This window comes from Neofelis nebulosa, chromosome 2 (assembly GCF_028018385.1).
Source record: "Neofelis nebulosa isolate mNeoNeb1 chromosome 2, mNeoNeb1.pri, whole genome shotgun sequence".
NCBI classification, from domain to species: domain Eukaryota; kingdom Metazoa; phylum Chordata; class Mammalia; order Carnivora; family Felidae; genus Neofelis; species Neofelis nebulosa.
In genome coordinates this window covers 213,896,737-213,916,515 of record NC_080783.1, presented here as the reverse complement: position 1 = coordinate 213,916,515, position 19,779 = coordinate 213,896,737, and the positions used below count along the sequence as shown (strand labels likewise).

At 59.0% G+C, this 19,779-nt stretch overlaps 3 protein-coding genes across 9 annotated transcripts; 2 read left to right on the top strand and 1 right to left on the bottom strand.

The window, feature by feature from the left end:
- Positions 1 to 200: 200 nt before the first annotated feature.
- On the bottom strand, positions 201 to 6,009 carry FBXO2 (F-box protein 2). The gene is made up of 6 exons (XM_058719081.1): positions 5,895 to 6,009; positions 2,260 to 2,631; positions 1,700 to 1,829; positions 1,523 to 1,618; positions 905 to 1,040; positions 201 to 663 (listed from the first exon to the last, which is right to left on the bottom strand). The coding sequence occupies exons 1-6, from the start codon at positions 5,914 to 5,916 to the stop codon at positions 529 to 531; spliced, it is 891 nt and encodes a 296-aa protein (XP_058575064.1). The 5' UTR covers positions 5,917 to 6,009; the 3' UTR covers positions 201 to 528.
- FBXO44 (F-box protein 44) lies at positions 2,409 to 11,716 on the top strand. Of its 5 annotated transcripts, none has more exons than XM_058719084.1 (6): positions 2,409 to 2,512; positions 7,447 to 7,735; positions 9,168 to 9,294; positions 9,446 to 9,541; positions 9,652 to 9,787; positions 10,578 to 11,716. In XM_058719084.1, the coding sequence occupies exons 2-6, from the start codon at positions 7,471 to 7,473 to the stop codon at positions 10,719 to 10,721; spliced, it is 768 nt and encodes a 255-aa protein (XP_058575067.1). In that variant the 5' UTR covers positions 2,409 to 2,512; positions 7,447 to 7,470; the 3' UTR covers positions 10,722 to 11,716. The 5 variants fall into 5 exon arrangements, with proteins under 5 accessions (XP_058575067.1, XP_058575068.1, XP_058575065.1 ...); XM_058719085.1 differs by lacking the exon at positions 2,409 to 2,512 and adding an exon at positions 6,257 to 6,360 and having other exon boundaries at positions 9,168 to 9,265; XM_058719082.1 differs by lacking the exon at positions 2,409 to 2,512 and adding an exon at positions 6,257 to 6,360.
- A 735-nt stretch (positions 11,717 to 12,451) lies between these two features.
- FBXO6 (F-box protein 6) lies at positions 12,452 to 19,679 on the top strand. Of its 3 annotated transcripts, none has more exons than XM_058719078.1 (6): positions 12,452 to 12,471; positions 15,134 to 15,429; positions 17,341 to 17,467; positions 17,889 to 17,984; positions 18,848 to 18,983; positions 19,229 to 19,679. In XM_058719078.1, exons 2-6 carry the CDS (start codon positions 15,165 to 15,167, stop codon positions 19,415 to 19,417), a joined length of 813 nt encoding a protein of 270 aa, XP_058575061.1. In that variant the 5' UTR covers positions 12,452 to 12,471; positions 15,134 to 15,164; the 3' UTR covers positions 19,418 to 19,679. The 3 variants fall into 3 exon arrangements, with proteins under 3 accessions (XP_058575061.1, XP_058575059.1, XP_058575060.1); XM_058719076.1 differs by lacking the exon at positions 12,452 to 12,471 and adding an exon at positions 12,641 to 12,791; XM_058719077.1 differs by lacking the exon at positions 12,452 to 12,471 and adding an exon at positions 13,920 to 13,938.
- Positions 19,680 to 19,779: the final 100 nt, after the last annotated feature.

Here is a 19,779-nt window from a genome sequence, read left to right as displayed (position 1 = left end):
GGGTGTCAGTCAGGCGCCAGGCCCAGCTCCCCACTCCTTGGCCTCACAATCCCGGCCTTTGTCCAGCCGGCCGGGGCCTGGCTGGCTCTGTACCGGCCCAAGGGCCTCTGGAAACCAGAGCAGCTGGAGCCCCACCAAGTATTTTTCCAGGCTGGGCCAGGGGCCCCCAAGAGACAGAGGAGGATGCAAAGGGGGCGGTGTTCATTCATCCGTTTGTTCATTCATTCCTTCCTTGGACAAATATTTATTAGGTGCCCACTTTGCGGCAGGCATTGTACTAGGTGCAGGGGATTCAGCGGTGGGCCCGACCCAGGCCCATACCCTCACCCATCTTATTTTCTAGATGCACATATACGCCAGCAAAACTCCTCTTTCCCAGTGTGGGGGCTGGGCTGGGAGAATGGGGCAGGAGAGGAGTGTGTGGGGGTGGGGGTGAGGTGGGGGATGGAAAAAGTGAGGGGGCTACTAAGGCCTATCTACCCCAGGCCTCTGCACCTCCAAGAGGGCTGAGGTTGGAGGAGGGGTCACTCAGGGCTCCACCCACACGCTGCTGTTGGTCACTCGGGCCCCGAACCAGCCCTTCCAGTAGACGGAGTCCTGACCCCCATGTTCGAAGCGGACAAAGCGGACACCGGGCCCATAGTCGGTGAAGGTGTGGGAGATCTGGGGGGTGGAGGTAGGAGGGTCGGGTTAGGGCCCTGACACCTCCCCCAGCCACCCCACCCCAGCGCACTTTCCCAACCCCTGGCCCGCCCCCTTTCTGGGTGTCTCAGCCAGGGTCCCTCACCCACACCTCTCGGCCAAGTCTGCGTTACCCTGGCCACGCGTGCCATGGGCGGGGTTTCCATGAGCCCCGCCCTTCGCTCCCAGGCCCCGCCCCGCCCCCCGGAGCCTCCAGGCTCACCTGGATCCAGCCATCGTCGCTGTCTGGGGGCACCGCCACCTGCCCGCTGCTGAACTCGGCCAGCACGTCCTCGTGCTCCGACAGCAGCTTCACCGTGAGCTCGTACAGGCAGCCGGCGTCCCTACGGCCCGAGTACCTGCCCCGAGGGACAGAGCGAGGGCCGGGGGAACCCTGCTCAGCCGGTACTGCGGGCCCTGCCTGCTACCGAAGTTCTCATTTCCGCCCAACCCCGCCGGCCAGTACTACTAAGGTCCCCGTCTTACAGATAAGGAAGCTGAGGCCAGAGAGAGCGTGGATTCGCCCAAGGTCCAAACCCCAGGGACTACACCCCAGGTCGGCCAGACCCACCCCCGGGGCTAAAGCCAGCCCACAGTGACAAGTTTTGTTTTTTTAATTGCCCACCTTTGAAAGTCAGCAGGAGAGGTGGGTTTCCACCTTCTCCCGAAAACCCTGTGGCCCATGTAGCCACAACCAGTAGAGTTGGGAGGCCCCGGCCCCTGGGGCAGGGCAGCGGCTCCAGGTTGCCCCCCCCCAACACACACACACACCCCTGCTCCCTCCCTCACCCCTCTCCCTTCCCCTCCCTACCGTCCCGGCCCCACCCCCAAGGCCGCTCACCAGTCCTTCACCACGATGGCCGGCTGAGCGGTGTCCAGCAGCTCCTCCCAGTAGCCCTCAGCCTGCAGGTCAACGACCTGCGCTTTGCGACACCACCTGGGGAACTGGAGTTAGGAGGGAGTGGAGACCCCCTCCCCCCACCCCCACCCCCGTGCCCTCCATCCCCCTTCTCCTTACTCAAAGGAGGAGGCGAAGTACTTCTTGACGCTCTCGTCGTGGATGAATTCCACCCCACAGTCTCCGGGCAGGTCCTCCACCCTCCAGCCGTCCCCTCCGTGCTCCACGTCGCACCAGCCCTCCAGGTCCTCTGTAAGAGCACGAAAGCCCCACCCTGGTCACCCACTCCCTGCTGAGGGTGTGGCCGGGCTGGTTCCCGCGCCATCAGTTGCGGGGCAGGGGAACGTGGTCCTTTAACGGGGTGGGGAGGGTGGGGGAGGCAGGTGATGCGAGGGGTTGGAACGGGAGGAATTTCCTGTTCGTCCCCAGATTCTCTCTCCCTCCTGGGAGGGCCCTCCACGGGGCCCGTCTTGCCTCAGATCGTGAGGGTGGAAGGACCTGGAAAAGGGACCCCCAGAGAGCAGGCGGCCCCAGGAGCCAATAATATGCACAGGATTCTTGTCGGGGCTGCCCCGCGGGGCGTCGTGCCGGGGCTTTATCCCATTTAGCCCTCCAAGCAGGCTGGCGTTGCTCCGGCCCATTTTGCAGCAGGGAAAGCTGAGCTCCCCGGGGCCCCTCACCTGCCCCGCACGGGTTGCGCAGAAGGTTGCGCCGCCGCTTGCTCAGGAAGTAAAACTGTTGCCAGTGGTCGCGCTCGTCCTCGGCGCCGCCCTCGGGCACCAGCCCCTCCTGCTGACACTTGAGCAGCCAGAGGGGGGCGCCGTCCACCAGCTCCTTCCAGCGCAGGCACACCAGGCGGCAGGCCTGCACCAGCTCGGCGGCCGGCAGCTCGGCCAGCACGCGCAGCAGCAGCGGCTCGGGCAGCTCCTCCAGGTACGCCGCCGCCTCCTCCTCCTCCTCCTCGGGCCGCTCCTCCCCGGCGCTCGCCTCCTCCGCGCCGGCTTCCTCCTGCTGCCCCTCCGGGCTCACCTCCTCCGGCTGGCCCAAGCTCTCTGCAGGCGGGGGAGGGGAGGGGGGCGGGGGCTGTGACTCTGCTCAGAATATCCCCCTCCAAGCTTCAGAACCGCGACGTGTCGGGTATCTGCCCCTCACCCACCCTCGGACGATCCGAAACCGGGGCCCGAGGCTCTGTGGCCAGAGACCGGCGCCCAGTGGAGGAGACCCCAGGGGGCTAGGGCCGCAGACCAGCGCCCAGTCGGAAGAGTTTCCTGGCAGGGCCAGTAAACCCGAGCGGTCAACAGCAACTGATAATCTGATCGTAAGGGCACCCATCTAATTGCACAAACTTGACTTCATCCACTCCTTTATCCTTACAACCGCGCCCTGAGATCCCTGCCTCCCCTCACCTCCTCTGGGGACGGCTCCCGGACTTCCCACCACGAAATCTTCTAGCCGTGGAGTTCCTGTCCCTCCTAGCGCTTGTCTTAGGGTGTGTTGGTTTGTAAACACCTCCCTCAGGACTAGAGTGAGTGCAAGAAGGCAGGACTGGGTCTGGGACACTCACTGCTTCACCCCAGTGCCTGGCGTCTCGAACCCTCCCTGGCACACTGTCAGCAGCTAATGTTTACTGGGCATTTAGCAAGAGCGAGACATTGTCCTCAGCGTTTTTATTTATTCCAAATCCTTGCAGCATCTCTCTGAGGTTGCTCCTCCTGCTGTCGCTATGTCATTGATAAAGAAACGGAGGCAATAGTGAGGTGAAACCACTCAGGATCACACAGCAAATGAGTGGTTGAAGACTGGGTTCAAATCCAGGCTCAAAAAAAAAAAATGCCCTCAATAAAATAGTTTGTTGACTTTGGAGGTGCCTTTGATTTTGACTCACCAAGGGTTATGCTGCTAGTATTAGGACAGGGACATGGGGATCTGAGGCCTGAAGGGAAAGGGGAACAGGGATCGTAATCCCCTGCTGGCCACAGCAGTATGATGTGGGGGCTCATTAAAAGAGAGCAGGTAGGGGCGCCTGGGTGGCCCAGTGGATCGAGTGCCCAACTCTTGGTTTCAGCTCAAGTCATGATCCTGGGGTCCTGGGATCGAGCCCCACCCCAGGCTCTGCACTCAGCATGGAGCCTGCTTGGGATTCATTCTCTCTCTCTCTTTCCCTCTCTCTCTCTCTCTTTCCCTCTGCCCCTCTCCCCTGCTGGGGCTCACTCTCTCTCTCTCTCTCTCTCTCTCTCTCTCTCTCAAATAAAATAGACAGCAGGTATATCAAACAGGGAGATATAATAAGTGCTCAAGAAAGGAAGGTCTTTTCACTCCCTTGTCCTATCCCTGGACCTCAGTTTCCTCATCTATAAAATGGGAGTAATCATTGTGCCAGGCCATTCGAACAGTGCTGATGTTCCAATCCCCTGGGGAGGGGGCAAGAGCATTCTAAAGTGTAAGGAGGTGGACAGACGTCAGGAGCTGCAGGCTGGACTATCTCCTGGAACCCAGCCGGCCTCAGCTGGGCCATCAAAACCTTGAGTAAGCAGATACTGAGTGCACAGTATCTCTGGAGGAGGAAGACACGGTGGTGAGGGGCTGGGACCACTCTGGGTGATGGGGACGGGTGGGGGAGACTAGTGCTCTCAGATCTAGGATGGGGCGTTCCTAAGGGCTAGAGCCTGGAAAGCCCAGGCAGTGGTAGAAACAGGCTGAACCGGGGGTGGGGGGAGAACAGGCAGGGCCTAGACCCAAGTCTGGGTGTTGCCGGGACCCCAGCCTGCCAGGCTTTACTGCCCCTCCTCACATGTAGCATATTCTCCCCCCTCCCACAGTCAGGCCCTTGAGAGCTGAACCAGGGTTTACCTCTTCTTCAGAGCCCAGAGCACACAGTCAGTCCTCCGCAAATCTTATTTAGTGAATCTTACTGAGCACAACGCTTTCCTTCATTATTAGCTGCATTGGCGGGGGGGGGGGGCACATCTTTATGATGCGGGGGTTTTCCCTTTCTTTTTTGCAGAGAGGAAACTGAGGCCCAGTTTCCTAGCTTCTCCCAAGTCACACGAAAGAACAATGGGCAGACAGAAAGGAAAATGCCAGGCCCTGAAGCTGCATCACCTGCCTGTTCTGCTGCCCACAGCTCTCTGGGGAGCCAGCCCCAGTGTCCTCACCTCTCCAGCCCTCCCCCTGCCCTGCCCTGGCCCTGGTGGACACCTGATGCTCCCCCGAAAGGTGCACCTTGCCCAGTCCCCTCTTCTGGCCCCAGGCCTGGCACTCCAGGCCCCAGATCTAATTACAGCCCCCCCCCCCAACCCCTTTCCAGTACACACAACTCCCCACATTGTTGCTGTCGGAAAGTTATCTGGCCCCTAGAAGCTGCCTCCCAGGCTGATTCACTCACCTGCACTGGGCCCTGGAGTCCAGGGAATAGCTGAGCCCTGGGAAAAAGCAGAAGCCCATTCTGGGGCCCTATAGAGGGCGTGGCAGGGGGGTCACGGATTGGGAGCATGGGCTGAAGGAGCTGGGAGTTTCAGGACTGGGGAGAGAGGGGCTTGGTTACCAGAGCGTGCATCAGTGTTTCCTGTTGACTCCTCCAGGAAGGCCCACTCTCAGATGGGCCTGCTGGGACCGGGGTGGGGAAATCTGCAGGCAGGTTTTGTTCCCACCCTGACTCAGCAGGCAACCCCTACAGGCCCAGCAGGGAATTCGAGGGATGGGGAGAGGGGGGGTCTTTGGTGCCAGGCAAGATGACTGGGCAGTCTCAGAGGGCTCTGAGCTGTGCCCCAACTCTCCCTCACCGCTGGCCTGATCCCCACTGGGCAACCGGCCACCCAGTTGAAGAGCAGTCCCTCCAGACAAGGGAGCCAAGGAGGAAGGCAGGGATGGGGTGAGGAGAAGCCGGTAACCCCAAGAAAGCCGTAGGGATACACGCAGTTCAAGGGCCAGAGCTGGCAAATGAAAGAAGTTGATGGGGGGGGAAAAAAAAAGCTTGCAGCCTGCGGCGTCCCAGATGTGTCCCAGACCCGGACCCAACAGACCCTCAGGAAGCTGAGAGGCGAGAATGTGGGATTACCCCTACACTATTCCCCCCCCCCCCCGTAAATAGGACCCAGGAGTCCTCCCTCCCTGCCTGTCACCTCTGGAGGCCTCCAGCCACAGGGCTGTGCTCTTTTAAAACTGTTTCAAGGGCTTTGCGTGGGTGAAAGTTTGCCGCGCTCGGTCGCCAGGACCCCCTCGCTTTCTGATGCCCCCTCTCCGTAGCATTCGCTCGCCCGCCTGCCTCGGTCTCCCCTCCCGGGCCGAGCGAGGGGATCCGGGTGGCAGCGGCTACCTGGTTCACCGTCTCCGTCCATCGCTGCGGAGGGCGGTCAGGAGAGGAGGAGGAGCCGGAGCGCTGCGGGGCTGCGGGGCTGCCCGAGTCCCGCGGCGGCGGCGGCGAGTCCAGGCGCTGCCCGCGTCTAGGTCGGGTCCCGGCTGGCCGCGCCTCTTAAAGGCCCCCGCCTCCGCCCCCGCCCCGCCTTTGGCCCGGAGCCGGGACGCCCCGCAGTCTGGAGCGGTCGGCCCCAGGCCTGAGGCTACCGGTTCCAGGCGGACCCAGGAGGCAGGGAAAGGTCGGGAGTCGGGTTTTTTAATGGGAATGGGGATCCGATTTGGGGTGTCTCCCAGCTCCCTCCAGGGGTGGCGGCTGGGAGGAGGAGGCGAGGGGGCACCGCGAGTCTGGGTCATGCGGAGGGTGCGGGGCGCGCCGCCCTGGAGGAGGGAGGAGGGCGGAGGCCCCTCCCGGCGCCCCACTCCAGGTAATTTTCCTACGTAGCGGTGGGGGGCGCGGCGCGGGGCGGGCCAAGGGGGCGGGGCCGGGGCGGGGCCTGGCGGGCCGGGGCGGGGCCGTACGCGCTCGCTACAGCCGGCGGAGGTCCGCTCAGCCCCGCGACCCAGCGGGATCCGGCAGCGGCGGCTAAGCGAAGGTGACCCGGCGGGAGTGGGCGCGGGGAGCGCTGCGGCGGGGGCGCGGGCCGTCCGGGGCTGGGGGCCGGAGGGCGGGCGGGCGAGCAGGGCGATTTCCGGCCTCGCGGCAGTGCGCAGAGGGCGGCCCGGCGCGGACAAGGCCCAGGACTCGGGGGCTGCGCGGCGCGGGCTCCAGCGGCGGCGCAAGAGGGAACCGGGGCCGGGGTCGCTTATCGATGCTCAGGGGTCCAAGCCCCAGTTTTGGATTGGGGCACTTTAAAGCCACAACGGAGGGTGGGAAGCGCGCGCGCCGGGGGTCGTGGGGCTGAAAGCCCAGCCGCGAGGATGGAGTGTTGGAAAGGCCTTTCTTTCCCCATCTCCCACCCCATCTCCAGTCCCAGCTAGGGGGATCATTTACTCTGCGGCCTTGAGAAAGTCGCTTGAGCTCTTTAGACCTCCGTCAGACACCAGGATAATTATCCCCCCTGCCCCCAATCTCTCTCCCTCCTCCGTTGGAGGACTTGCTGGAGTGCTCTGCGGGGCTGCGCATTGTCATTCACGCTGTAAAGACTTGCTTTTTGGAAAAGGCCGCCTCTAGAATCAGAAGACTCTTTCCCTCCTCTGTCTATATGACCTTGGGCAGGTACTGGCACCCCTCTGGGCCTCCTTAGCGTCTTTTAGAGGCTGTCGTATGGTGGCAGTAAAATCAGTTACCATTTATTGAGCATCTGTTGTGTCACGGCATTTGAACGCATTTTAGTACAGTTCCTGGTCCCATTTTTCAGAGGAGGAAACTGAGGCTCGGAGACGCTCGGTGAATTTCCCGAGACAGCAAGTGGCAGAGCTGGGATGGGAACCTCCACCACCATGGGGTGTTGCGAATATTCTGTTCTGGGAGAAGGGGCCGGCTTTGAAGGGTAGCTTCTCAATAACCACAGGGGGTTGTCCAGAAGCCACAAGCCATGGCCGTGGGGAACATCAACGAGCTGCCTGAGAACATCCTGCTGGAGGTGTTCACGCACGTGCCCGCCCGCCAGCTGCTCCTGCGCTGCCGCCTGGTCTGCAGCCTCTGGCGAGACCTCATCGACCTGGTGACCCTCTGGAAGCGCAAGTGCCTGCGTGAGGGCTTCATCACCGAGGACGGGGACCAGCCTGTGGCCGACTGGAAGATCTTCTACTTCCTACGCAGCCTCCACAGGAATCTCCTACACAATCCATGTGCTGAAGGTGGGATGTAGGGTGGGGTCTGACCTGCCCCCAACACACACACGGCTGTGACAGCAGCTGACTTTCATTACGCATTTACTATGAACCAGGCACTTTGGATGGCTTAACTCCTTAATCCTCCCACAATAATCCCAAGAGGTAGGTGCTGTTAATGCTCCCATTTTTCACATGGGCAAACTGAGGTCGAGAGTGGCATTTTGCATTCCACTCTTAAGATTATTTCCCCAGTGAGGGACTGTTGACCAGTCAGGACTACTTGTGCCCAAGACACAAGACCAGGAAATCAGAGCCATAATTTGTTGGCCTGGATCCCAGACTCCAGGGCTAGGCGTACTAGGACTGTCCCAGAGTGCAAAGGGGACTTTACTCATGGGAGGATGAGAGATCCACTCTTCTTTCCAGCGTATTACAACAACAGGTAAAACAAAATTTCTACATCACCTAGAGCTCTCTTTTTCTCTTACTGCATAGTAACTCATTGGCCAGGCACTGGGATGGGATGGGATGGGATGGGAACCTCATTTTCTAGTATATGACCAAATTCTGGAGCACAATGACAATGAAATAACTCCAAGCCGTCCAGAGCTTTCAGATGCCTGCCTCACTTGACTCCCCAATGGCCATGACCATGGACCTTGGCACTCTATGGCCAGGGCACACCTGGCCCAGGAGCTGAAACTAGCTTTTGTGATTTTAAATGGTTATATGTCAAAAAAATAAAAATAAAAATAAAGACTAATAGAGATAGTATGTAGCCCACAAAACCTAAACTCTTTTGGCCCTTGGCAGAAAAAGTTTGCCAGCTCTTGTTCTTAACTCCAGTTTACAGAGGACAAAACCAAGCCTCAGAGAGGGAAAGCAACGTATCTAGGGTCACACAGCCTCATACTGGTAGAGCTGGGACTAGCTCCAGATCTGGCTGGCTCTGGCATCAGAGCGTTCTCCATCACAGAAGGGATTTGGTCACTCCCATGGTCGCATGTCTTGGGATTCCCAGTGGCAATCACTTGCCATGGTGCCTGGCGCACAGGAAGCACCTAATACAAGACAGCTACTGTTGGGGCGCCTGGGTGGCTCAGTTGGTTAAGCGTCCAACTTCGGCTCAGGTCATGATCTCACAGTCGGTGGGTTCGAGCCCCACGTCGGGCTCTGTGCTGACAGCTCGGAGCATGGAGCCTGCTTCAGATTCTGTGTCTCCCTCTCTCTCTGACCCTCCCCTGTTCATGCTCTGTTTCTGTCTCAAAAATAAATAAACATTAAAAAAATTTTTTTAAGTAAAAAAAAAAAAAAAAGACAGCTACTGTTGATCAGCAGCATCCCACAGCGTGAGGCTTGAGGGTAGCTGCAGAGATCCAAGGAGCAGATCCAGGAGGTTGTGAGAAAGGGACCACTGAGGGGTTTCCCTATGACGTGAGTTCTGCTTTCTGGCCAGAGGGCTTTGAATTCTGGAGCCTGGATGTGAATGGAGGCGATGAGTGGAAGGTGGAGAACCTCTCTGGAGACCAGAGGAAGGAATTCCCCAATGACCAGGTCAAGAAATACTTCGTGACTTCTTATTAGTAAGATCTGAGGCTGGGGAAGTCTTGGGGTGGGGGGAAGCCCAAGCCACTTCACCCAGGGATCTCCTGCCCCTGAGAGGGGCAGCCCTAACCCCCCAGTGCCCTAGTGCTGAGCCCCAGCCCCTCCCATCCCTCCGCCCGCCCTCCCCAGCACCTGCCTCAAGTCCCAGGTGGTGGACCTCAAGGCCGAAGGGTATTGGGAGGAGCTGATGGACACCACACGGCCGGACATCGAGGTCAAGGACTGGTGAGTGCCTGGGGCGAGGGCCTGGGGGAGGGGGGCCTGCCACTCAGGCGCCCCGCCCCCACCCTGCCCCCCATCTCCGAGGCCCTAATGGGCCCTCCCTCTGCATGCAGGTTCGCAGCCAGGCCAGACTGCGGGTCCAAGTACCAGCTGTGTGTTCAGCTCCTGTCGTCAGCACATGCGCCGCTGGGGACCTTCCAGCCAGACCCGGCAACAATCCAGCAGAAGAGCGATGCCAAGTGGAGGGAGGTATGTGAACTGGGAAGAGGGCAGGTGGCATATTGCCCAAGGCTGAGACTGCAGTCAAACGGGCCTGGGTTCAGATCCCAGCTCTGCTGCTTCTCACCTGGGCACCAGCTGCTCGAGCTCGAAAAGACATCAGCGAAATGGTGCTGGTAAAGCCATGTTCGAAAAGGTTGGCGGGTTCTAGTTACTAATATCGGTTATTCCTACTATTTAGACCAGGGGGCAGCAGACAAAAATATTTTAGGCTTCGGAGGCATTGCTGTCTCTATCGCCTCTACTCAACCCTTCAGCTGGGCCATTGCGTTGTGAAAGCAGCTATATAGACACGGCTGTGTGCCAGTAAAACTTCATTTACAAAAACAGGCAGTGGGCCCCTAGGCCATAGTTTGCCAATTGAGACCAGTGCTGTCCAGGAGAAATGGTCTATGTAACCAATAGCCACATGTGACTATCGAACACTTAATAAGAACTAGTCCCTAGTGTGACGGAGGAATTACATTTTTAATCTTCTCTAGTTTTGATTAATTTTAACTGAAATAGCCACGCGTGCGCAGTGATGACCGTATTGGACCTCTTTCACTTTCCTTCAGTTCCTTTGAGCTGCGCTTGGGCAATCCTGTGGAGTGGACGGACCCAGGAGGACTCTGCTCCATTTTACGGATGAGGAAGCTGAGGCAGAGAGGGGAAGGGGTCTGCCCAAAATCACAGAGTAGGACTAGAACTCAGTTCTGCTGACTGCTGGGCCAGCATTAAGACCTTGGCCCCTGACCTCTCTCCCTCCACCTGCCGCCAGGTCTCTCACACGTTCTCCAACTACCCACCCGGCGTCCGCTACATCTGGTTTCAGCACGGCGGCGTGGACACTCACTACTGGGCCGGCTGGTACGGCCCGAGGGTCACCAACAGCAGCATCACCATCGGGCCCCCACTGCCTTGACGCCCCCCAAGCCCTGATCCGCCAAACCCCGACTGGTAAACTGCTCTCAGAGAAGGGCTGGGTTAGGGAAGGGGAGGGGTGCGGGCTCCCCCAGACCTCCTGGTTCATCCTTGCCCCTCAGTTGCCTATTTTGTGGAGACTCACACGCCATGGGGGCCAGCGCTCTGCCCCAGGTCTCAGCCTGAGTGATGGCAGGGGAGGCCTGCGTGGGCTCCTTTAAGAGATGGGGCCCCTGAGGTTGGGGAGGTACAGGATGTTCTCCCAGGTTCCTCCAAGAGTGGTCTCCGAGCTCAGATGCCAAATCTAGATGCGTGTCTCCTACCTTCCCCTCCTGGGCCCTTTCTCCCTGTCTACACTGGGGGCCCTCAGAGCAAGGACAGTCAAGACATCTGGCAAGCCTGTGCCTGGCCTAGAGCGTGCAGATGCTGGGAGGTGACCATATAGCTCAGACAGATCTGGAAGCAGAAGAGGAGCTGTGCTGGCCTGTCTTCTGCCCCTCCCAAGCTCTTTGCTCTGCCCGCCAAGCTCAGGCCTGGCCTGAGATGGGCAGGCCCAAGATGGGTTGGGGTCCAGGCCAGGTCTGGACTGACCTCATTATCGATGAAGCCCGAGAAGTCAGAAGTCAGATGGGTATCAGGTGGACGCAGGATCTCCAGAAGACCCCTGGAGTCCTGTGCATGGTAACCCAGGGCAGGTGGGGGGCAGGATTAGACCCTGATTCTAAGAGCCGGGACGTGTAAGCCCTGGATGAGATGAGTGGGAGGTTTTCAAGGACCACCCATCCACCTCCATGCCCAGATCACCTTCCCTGTGGCTTGGAAAACATCCCAAGCCCCTATCCCACCCCTGGAACTGCCGTTCCCAGAACACCCCCCCCCCCCACCCCACCCCGCCTGCCCAACCTCACTCCTTCCTCTCCCTCCTGCTGGAAGGACAGCTGTGCTGTGATTCTGCTCCTGCTGCATGCAGCTAAATAAAAGGTGTTCCCAGCCCAACCTGTGCCCTGTGGTTTCTGAGGGGGAAAGGCAAGTTTCATGGGAAGCCCTGCCCTGGGGGGTGGGGGGGAATATCTGGGTAGCCCTTGTATGCATCTCACTGCAGGTACCAGTTACCGCTTACTTACTTGGCCAAGAGTTTTACTGACATTAGATGAAGCCCCAGCATTTAGAATGGTATGTGGCACACAGTTGGTGCTTAATGTACTGTTTATCTCAGTAGCAAACTAGATTAGGGCCTCAGCCTTGGCAGGGACACCACTCACTAGCAGTATGGTAAACTATTAGTAAAAGACCCCTTTGGGGGAGATGCAGCCCTGACGAGTTAACAGGATGGCCTGGGCCAGGCACCCTGGCGCAGTGCACAGCCTGCACAACCCTTTGTGGTTGCCTTAAGTAGGTGCTTGATAATTATTTGTTGAATGAAGAAAGGAATTAATAAATTTAATCCCGACATAAACGCAGGGAGGTTTTTACTTTTGAGTAGATTGAGGCCTACGCGAAGCCACTCCCTAGTGAAGGTGAAAGCCATGCTCCAGCCCAGAGTTCCAGCAATCACCCTCGGCGGCGAGCCCCACCTCCCTCTATACCGGAAGGAACGGGTGAAGAGGTCTCAGGGTGACCCGCGCACAGGTGGACTCTTGGTTAGGAGAAAGCTCGGACTTCCCTGAGGGAGGAGAAAGCAAAGGGAAGACGTGGGATCCGGCTGCCGAGCCGCCCACCACCTGGAGGAGAAGAGAGCTTAAGGCTCCGAGGTCCGGAGGGTCCGGAGGGTCCGGAGGGTCCGCAGGGCCGCGGAGGCACCGACGACCTCAGGGTTCCCTTCCCTTGGCTGCGGAAGGAGCGGGCGTCGGGTCGGACGGCGTGGGGCGGGGCGAGGCGGTGGGCGCGGCCCCGGGACCCGAGGGGGGCGGTCCGAGCGCGGCGCGTGACGCGAGGGCGGGGCGGGGCGAGAGCTGACGGCGCAGCGGAGGGCGAAGGGTCCAGGCAGACCCGGAGCTCAGGTCCGGCGGGGCGTCCCGCCCCGCGTCCAGGTCGCAGTCCAGCCCGGGGGACGGGCGTGGGACAGGCGCGGGTAGGACTTGGGTGTCCCGGACCCCCCGGGGTAGGGAGGGAGAGGAGGAAGGGAAGGGAGGGGCTGGGGGCGGGGCATTAACTGAGCCGGCGACGCAGTCTTGAGCGGGCGGGGACTCCGGGGACCGCGGGGCGGGGGTCGGGGCGGCGGTGGGGGCGACGCGAGGCGGAGGGGCAGCGCGGGGCGCTGTCGCCCAGGTCTGGTCACGAGCCGGGCCGGCTCCCGCGCCGCCCGGTCCTGGCTCCGGCTCCGGGCCGTGCCGCCTGGGAGCGACACCCTGCCCGGGGCCGATCTGGGACCTCCCGGCAGTACCATGCCGGCGGGGGCCCGGGTCCGGCCCCAAACTTTCCCAAGCCTCAGCTTCTGCTTTCGAGAAGTTGGCATGCTAACAGTACCTGGAGGGGGTGTTAAGAAGGTCGCGACTCGGGCTGCGGACGTGAGAAGCACAGGGTGCCCCGGGGTGGCTTCGCCTCCTGCCCCAGTCAGGCCTCGCCGGAGACCCTTGAAGTATAGAAACTAAGGGAGCGGGTGCGGGTGATAACGTTCAACCGGAGCCAGAGACCAGACTCTGGACGCCTGGGTGAGGAGCTATTCGTACCTAAGTCTCCTCTAACTCCGACCCAGCGACTTTTATTTGGCCTAGACAGTGCCTATAGAAGTTGCCAACATTTAAAAATTGACAGGTGTCGTATTTTCAAAATCGTTTAGAGTTGCTTCTGAAAAATCGGAAGACCTAGCCACACGCAGTTTTTCCCATCCTAGCATTATTGTGCAAGGTACAAGTACTTTTTTATTGTTCTCTGCCCTGCTGAAACGCTCCTCTCTGGGCAGGAGCTAGATGATGTGCCCACCTCATTTTTGCTGGGACGGTAGCTTTGGGAAGACTGTAGGCTGCTCTGGAAAGTGAGAAATCTCAGAAACTCTGGGGGTGGGAGGATAGTTCCTCCTTCTCCCACCTGTAATCAGATGAGGCCCATCTGAGTGACAGTGGCTGGCCTTCCCTCCCCTCCTAGGGGATCTCCTTAGAGATCTGGATAAGCAGGCAAGATTCAGGCCAGGGTGACACTGTAAATTTTCCAGAACCCTTGTGCAATTCAGGTGTAGAGGGTACAGCTGCTGGACTGTTTTTGCTGTTAACGACAGAAGTGTAAGTAATGGGGGTCTGGAGCACTTCTTTACCCGCCCTATGCTAAGTGCTTTGCTTGTGCTCAGTCCTCCTGGCCCTTCTGAGGCTGGGGCAGTTGTTAGCTCCTTTTACAGCTCCCCATGCTAGCCACTGCAGGCCAGGATTCAAACCCAGGCAGGCTTGCTCAGGCTCCCTCAATCTGCTTTGCAGTTTCTGAGCATTTCAAAGTGGGTTCTGGCCTGATGCCCCAACCAGAATGGAGTTGGGGGGGGGGGGGGGGTGCTTCTCATTGGGGTGTTTCAGCACATCTGGTTTCCAGGCCAAAGTGAGCAATCTGGGGAGAGGAAGTTGGTTTCTCAGCACTAGCCCCACCACTTAATGAAGTTGTGACGTGGAATATAAAATCTTTATTACGTCCCCAGACAGATAGTGAATTCCCAGCACCAAAATAACATTACCACAAACTCCTGCAGAGCCCACAGGCAACAGCGTGGGCTCGGCAAGGTCTTCCAGGCCACCAGGTCCACCATTACATTTTTTTTTTTTTTTTGAGAGAGAGAGCGAGCAGTGGGGCTCACCCAAAGCAGGATTTGTGCTCACCCAAAGTGGGGCTCCAAGTCATCTGATGCGGGGCTCGAACTCACGAACCGTGAGATCATGACCTCGGTGGAAGTCGGATGCTAAGCCGACTGAGCCACCCAGGCGCCCCGTTAGGCAATTATCTTTTAATGGGGCGGGGGGGCGGGGAAGGGCCCCTTTAAATATTAGCTCCTAAAGTCTCTATTAATGTGTTTACTACACTCTTTTAAAAATGTGCGTAGCATGTGACCACTCCGTATTCTGACAGCCTACTCTACTGGAAGGACACTCAAATGCGCCGTCTACCCCTCTCGTTTCAAAAGCCCGGGTGGCTCAATCGGTTGAGCTTCTGACTTCGGCTCAGGTCATGATCTCACAGCTCAGCTCAGCTCCTGAGTCCAAGCCCCGCGTCGGGCTCTGTGCCGACAGCCCGGAGCCTGGAGCCCGCTTCAGATTCTGTGTCTCCCTCTCTCTCTGCCCGTCCCCCGTTCACACTCTCTCTCTCTCTCTCAAAAATAAACGTTAAGAAAATTAAAAAAAAAAAAAAAAAAAAAAAGAGCCCCTGGCTGAGGTCCCTGGGAATCCGAGGGGGTCCACCTGCTTGGTCAGGGCTCGTAACCAGTGTTGCCCCCCACAGGCCTGTGTGTGCACCCTACCTCACCCCAGCCATGGCCCCGGTCAGCATCAACGAGCTGCCTGAGAACATCCTGCTGGAGGTGTTCACGCACGTGCCCGCCCGCCAGCTGCTCCTGCGCTGCCGCCTGGTCTGCAGCCTCTGGCGAGACCTCATCGACCTGGTGACCCTCTGGAAGCGCAAGTGCCTGCGTGAGGGCTTCATCACCGAGGACGGGGACCAGGCTGTGGCCGACTGGAAGATCTTCTACTTCCTACGCAGCCTCCACAGGAATCTCCTGCGCAATCCGTGTGCCGAAGGTGAGTGGGGGGGGGGGGGGGGGGGGCTGCCCCCAGGCCGGTTCCCTCCCCTTTCCCGCCACTCAGGAGGCCTTGTTTACCCTCACGATTCCCACACTGTCTGGAACGTTCTCTCACACCCCTCCCACACTCCCCTGATTCCTCATTCTTCAGGTCTCAGTTCAGACACCTGCCTGCGCCCCCACCCCCTCCTGCCCCGCATCTATCTATATCACATCCACTCTGTTCAGTTCCTTGATGACACTTTCGTTACCTATAATTACCTTATTTATCTCTTGGTCGTTTTTTTTTTCCCCCCTCTGCCACAGACTTCAAGGTCCAGACTTCATGGGTCTTGCTTGCCCCTCTCCGCCCAGTGTCCGCAATGATGCCTTCACATAGCAGGTGCTCAGAAAACGTTTGTTGAATGAACAGACTACACATTCACCATCCTCTCTTGAGTTCGGTCTAAGCTGCCTAACGTTTCTGGAGGGGCTTCCTCTGCATCAGGCACTGGACTGAGGTCTTCACAAATGTCATTATCCTCCTGTTATCCCTATTACCCAGATGAAGGAAATAAGGATTTCAAGAGGTGACTGCATAATTTGAGGCCCCTGCGTAGCTCTTAATGTTCTCTTATGTTTGCCAGTGGTTTTTTCCCTTCATTGAACACCTACCACATCCCAGGCACCGGGCTTCTTGTTGGGGCTACAGCAGCAATCGACTGAGGCGTAGTTTGTACGCTTGGAACCCCTTTCACGTCGGTTTTCTCTCTTGACCCTCACAAGGATCCCGAGAGTTGACCGAATAAGTAGGTTGGCTCCATTTTATAGATGGGGAGTGCTAGGCCCGTGATGAGCGTCCTACCGGAAAATCCAGAACTGCCCAGTTGCTGGGGCCTGGTCCTGACTGATAAGGGCCCTCGGGCCCCTCTCTGAGGCCCCACAGACAGTGGCCCAGACACCCAATCTCTCTGCCTGCCCCAGATTCCACTCCGAAGCGACCCAGCTGAGCTGCCGGCTCAGCTCACACAGCTTCCACAGAGCCCGCCTGCAGCCTGTGCCTGGCTCAGGCCCACAGCTGGATTTCTGTGTTGTTCCCCTGGTTCTCTACTGGTGGGCCCCAGGGCACCCAGGGAATAGGTGTGGGCTTCTAGTAGAGGGAGGAAGAGAGCAATTTGGAAAAGCTCCCTTGGTGACTGTTCTGGAAAGCCTTGGTAGAGAAACACTGCTGTTTTTTTAAGGTCCTCTCAGCTCAGTCTGAATGTCTGAACGGGGAGACCGGAACCTGCCAGGCCAACCTGGTGGGGATCACGAGTATGGGGTCACCACATGCCACCAATGCAGAGGACGCCCACCCTCACGGTTATCCCTCCTGGCCTGGGCAGAGGGGGGTCTGAGCTAGCCCAGAAGGTTCCCATGACCTGCCACCAAACCCACAAGCCAGTCCTCAGGCCCCCTTGGATCTCAGTTACATAGCTAGGGTGTCAGGGGAAACGTCAGTCAAGTCAGTGGGCCACGTTGGGACAAACTGACATTAGCCATTAAGAACAGAAGTACCATCACAGGCCCTTCATAACTTCATGTTTTGAGAACTGAAACTTGGGTATTTCCCAGAGCCCTCCAGCAACAGTGTGAACGAAAGGAAGGAAAGGCTAGTTTCAAATTTCTGGTAATACTCTCTATTTTTCCCAGCTTCATGCTACAAATAGAGCCCGTCAGGGACAAGGTGGGGCAGGGAGGGTCCCGGATCAGAGCCCACATGGTGGGGACAGGTGGGAATGTGCTGGAGGAAAGGCTTTGGAGGGGTGCTCGCCTTGAGATGGGAGCTTGAGTAAGCCCAGCCTTATACCTCCCTCCCTCCTGACAGCAGGAGGGAAGGGCCAACTGTACACTTACCCAGGGGAATCTGACCTTGGTCCGTTTCTCCTAGAGGATATGACCTCCTGGCAGATCGATTCCAACGGCGGAGACCGCTGGAAGGTGGAGAGCCTCCCCGGAGACCACGGGACGGACTTTCCCGACTCCAGAGTCAAGAAGTACTTTGTCACATCTTTTGGGTAAGGGACAAACCACCGAGCTGGCAGTGTCGAGGGGGAAGGGGGTCAGGACACCTTTTGCCAAACCTCAAGCTTCAGCGAGGGCCTCTCTCTGCAGCTGGAGGAAGTGGATGCCTAGAGCAGGAGTCCTCAGCGGCCTGGATTCATGGCGGGGGGGGGCGGCGGGTGGTGATTAGGGTAAGTCAGAGGTATCTTCTGGTTCCTAATCTAGGAATACGAGTTCACCAAGGTGCCCTCTTTGGGACCCTTGGACTGGGGTCACATGCCACCGAGGCACAGGTGGGTCAGACCCCTCCCCCCATGTGTTTCTCATAGGCCAGCACCAGCCAGTGGCCGCGGTCCCACAGCAGCCGGGGGACACTGCTGGGTCCTGGCCACGGCGCACACCCGGGAAATGTCCACCTTTCCTTATGCTCCACAGGATGTGCCTCAAGTCCCAGCTGGTGGACCTCAAGGCCGAGGGCTACGGGGAGGAGCTGCTAGACACGTTTCGGCCTGACATCGTGGTTAAGGACTGGTGAGCAGGGCTCGGGCCGCGCTCTGCGTCCTCCCCTCTTTCCTTTCTGGGAACACCCATAGGCAGTGCCCAGTCTGTGCCTGGCAGTGTCCTGGGGTTGGGGCTGCCCCCAGAGCCGGCGGACCCGGCGCTTGCTCATTCAGTGCTTCTGGGCCCTCCTGCCACCCTGCATCGGCACGTGTTAATTCCAGTTTACAGATGGGGAGACTGAGGCCCGCAGATAAAGTGTCACCAAACAAGTACTGAAGCAGCAGAGACACCAGGACGCACCCTCCCCGGACTTTGCTCCACGCCTCCCGCCTATCTGCCTCCCCTCCCCCTTCGCCGTGCACCCCTCAGCTCTTTCCCAGGCTCCTGCTCGGCACCCAGAGCTCTGCAAGACTCTGGCTTGGCCCAAAGCAGCAGGGGCAGGACCCCAATTCCAGCCAGGCCCTAGGCCGCCACTCAAAGTGTCACGGATGGGGCTGGAGGGGCATCCAAAGCTGCAGAGGGGTGGACAGCCAGAGGGTGAGCTCCATACCAGCCCCTGTCACACAGGCCACCCCTTAAATCTCCTACCACATCTCCAGTCTGATCCATGATAACATACAGGTGACACAGCTCCCGCAGCCCAGGCCTTGATCTGTAAGGACCCTTTTGCTGTGTTAAAGGGACATCAGCAGAGGATACCCAAAAGGGATGCTGCTTTGCTCCACTGCCCCAAGGGCACAGTAGGGCCCAGGGAGCAGTGAAACCAGCGGGGCCTCAGGGGCAGAGCAGGGAAATCCAACTCAGAGCTCCAGTTTATGGGGCTGCCACCTCCCCCACCTCCAGGGCCACCTTCTGTCTTGGGGTGCACTGTCCTGAGCCCCACCCTCCCCCAGGTTCGCCGCCAGAGCAGACTGTGGCTGTACCTACCACCTCCGAGTACAGCTGGCCTCAGCCGACTACATCGTCCTGGCCTCCTTTGAGCCCCCGCCCGTGACCATCGATCAATGGAACAATGCCAAGTGGACAGAGGTGAGGCCTCACCTGCTTGCCCTTCACCACCTGCTTCTCTCAGGGCCACGAGGGCAAAGAAACAAGGGTCAGCCTCGGGGCACAGAAGGCCCCAGCTCTCCTGCCTGGAGCCCGTGGTGTCCAGCCGGGGGGGGGGGGGCCTCTCCCCTGCAGGACCTGGCTCTTCCCCTCTCCAGCGGGGTGGTCACCCCATCTCGTCCCTTCCCCAGTCCGGGCGATCACTTCTTCCTCTCCCCACCCCCCAGGTCTCCTACACTTTCTCAGATTACCCTCCGGGCGTCCGCCACATCCTCTTCCAGCACGGGGGCAAGGACACCCAGTTCTGGGCAGGCTGGTATGGGCCCCGCGTCACCAACAGCAGCATCGTTATCAGCCCGAAGATGACCAGGAACCTGGCCCCCTGCACAGCTCAGCCTGAGACCACAGAGGGGTAGGAGAAGGTTGTCTGCCTGCCCTCCTTCCCTCACCTCAGAAGGCCCTTCTGACAGCCTGTCATTTGATAGCCATTCATCCGTCCTCTGTCTGGGCCAACTGACTACCAAAGGTCTCCTCCGGCGGAGCGTGTAGCCGGCAGCGAGGGCCCCTGCCCCTGGAGCTCCTGCCCCAGTTCCAACCTTGGGGAAACCCACCAGTTTGTGGGAGCCCCCAGTCATTTGCTCTGACATTTTCTCACAATAAATGTTTTCCGTAAAACCAGCCTGGGGTTGGGTTTACGGGTGGTGGGGGTGTCCCTGGCACTTTGGGAGAGAAGCAGCCCCTCCTCCCAAGTTAATTTGGCTGCTCCTGTCCCTCTCCA

What these genes read in the sequence shown, in the direction of transcription:
- FBXO2 (XM_058719081.1), bottom strand. Translation starts at nt 5,916, where the DNA reads ATGGACGGAGACGGTGAACCAG. An exon ending in TACTTCGCCTCCTCCTTTGA is followed by an intron (nt 1,619 to 1,699) that starts GTAAGGAGAAGG and finishes CCAGTTCCCCAG; the next exon opens with GTGGTGTCGCAAAGCGCAGG. An exon ending in GCGACGATGGCTGGATCCAG is followed by an intron (nt 664 to 904) that starts GTGAGCCTGGAG and finishes TCCACCCCCCAG; the next exon opens with ATCTCCCACACCTTCACCGA.
- FBXO44 (XM_058719084.1), top strand. Translation starts at nt 7,471, where the DNA reads ATGGCCGTGGGGAACATCAACGAGCTGCCTGAGAACATCCTGCTGGAG. An exon ending in ACACAATCCATGTGCTGAAG is followed by an intron (nt 7,736 to 9,167) that starts GTGGGATGTAGG and finishes CTTTCTGGCCAG; the next exon opens with AGGGCTTTGAATTCTGGAGC. An exon ending in GACATCGAGGTCAAGGACTG is followed by an intron (nt 9,542 to 9,651) that starts GTGAGTGCCTGG and finishes CTCTGCATGCAG; the next exon opens with GTTCGCAGCCAGGCCAGACT.
- FBXO6 (XM_058719078.1), top strand. Translation starts at nt 15,165, where the DNA reads ATGGCCCCGGTCAGCATCAACGAGCTGCCTGAGAACATCCTGCTGGAG. An exon ending in GCGCAATCCGTGTGCCGAAG is followed by an intron (nt 15,430 to 17,340) that starts GTGAGTGGGGGG and finishes CGTTTCTCCTAG; the next exon opens with AGGATATGACCTCCTGGCAG. An exon ending in TACTTTGTCACATCTTTTGG is followed by an intron (nt 17,468 to 17,888) that starts GTAAGGGACAAA and finishes TATGCTCCACAG; the next exon opens with GATGTGCCTCAAGTCCCAGC.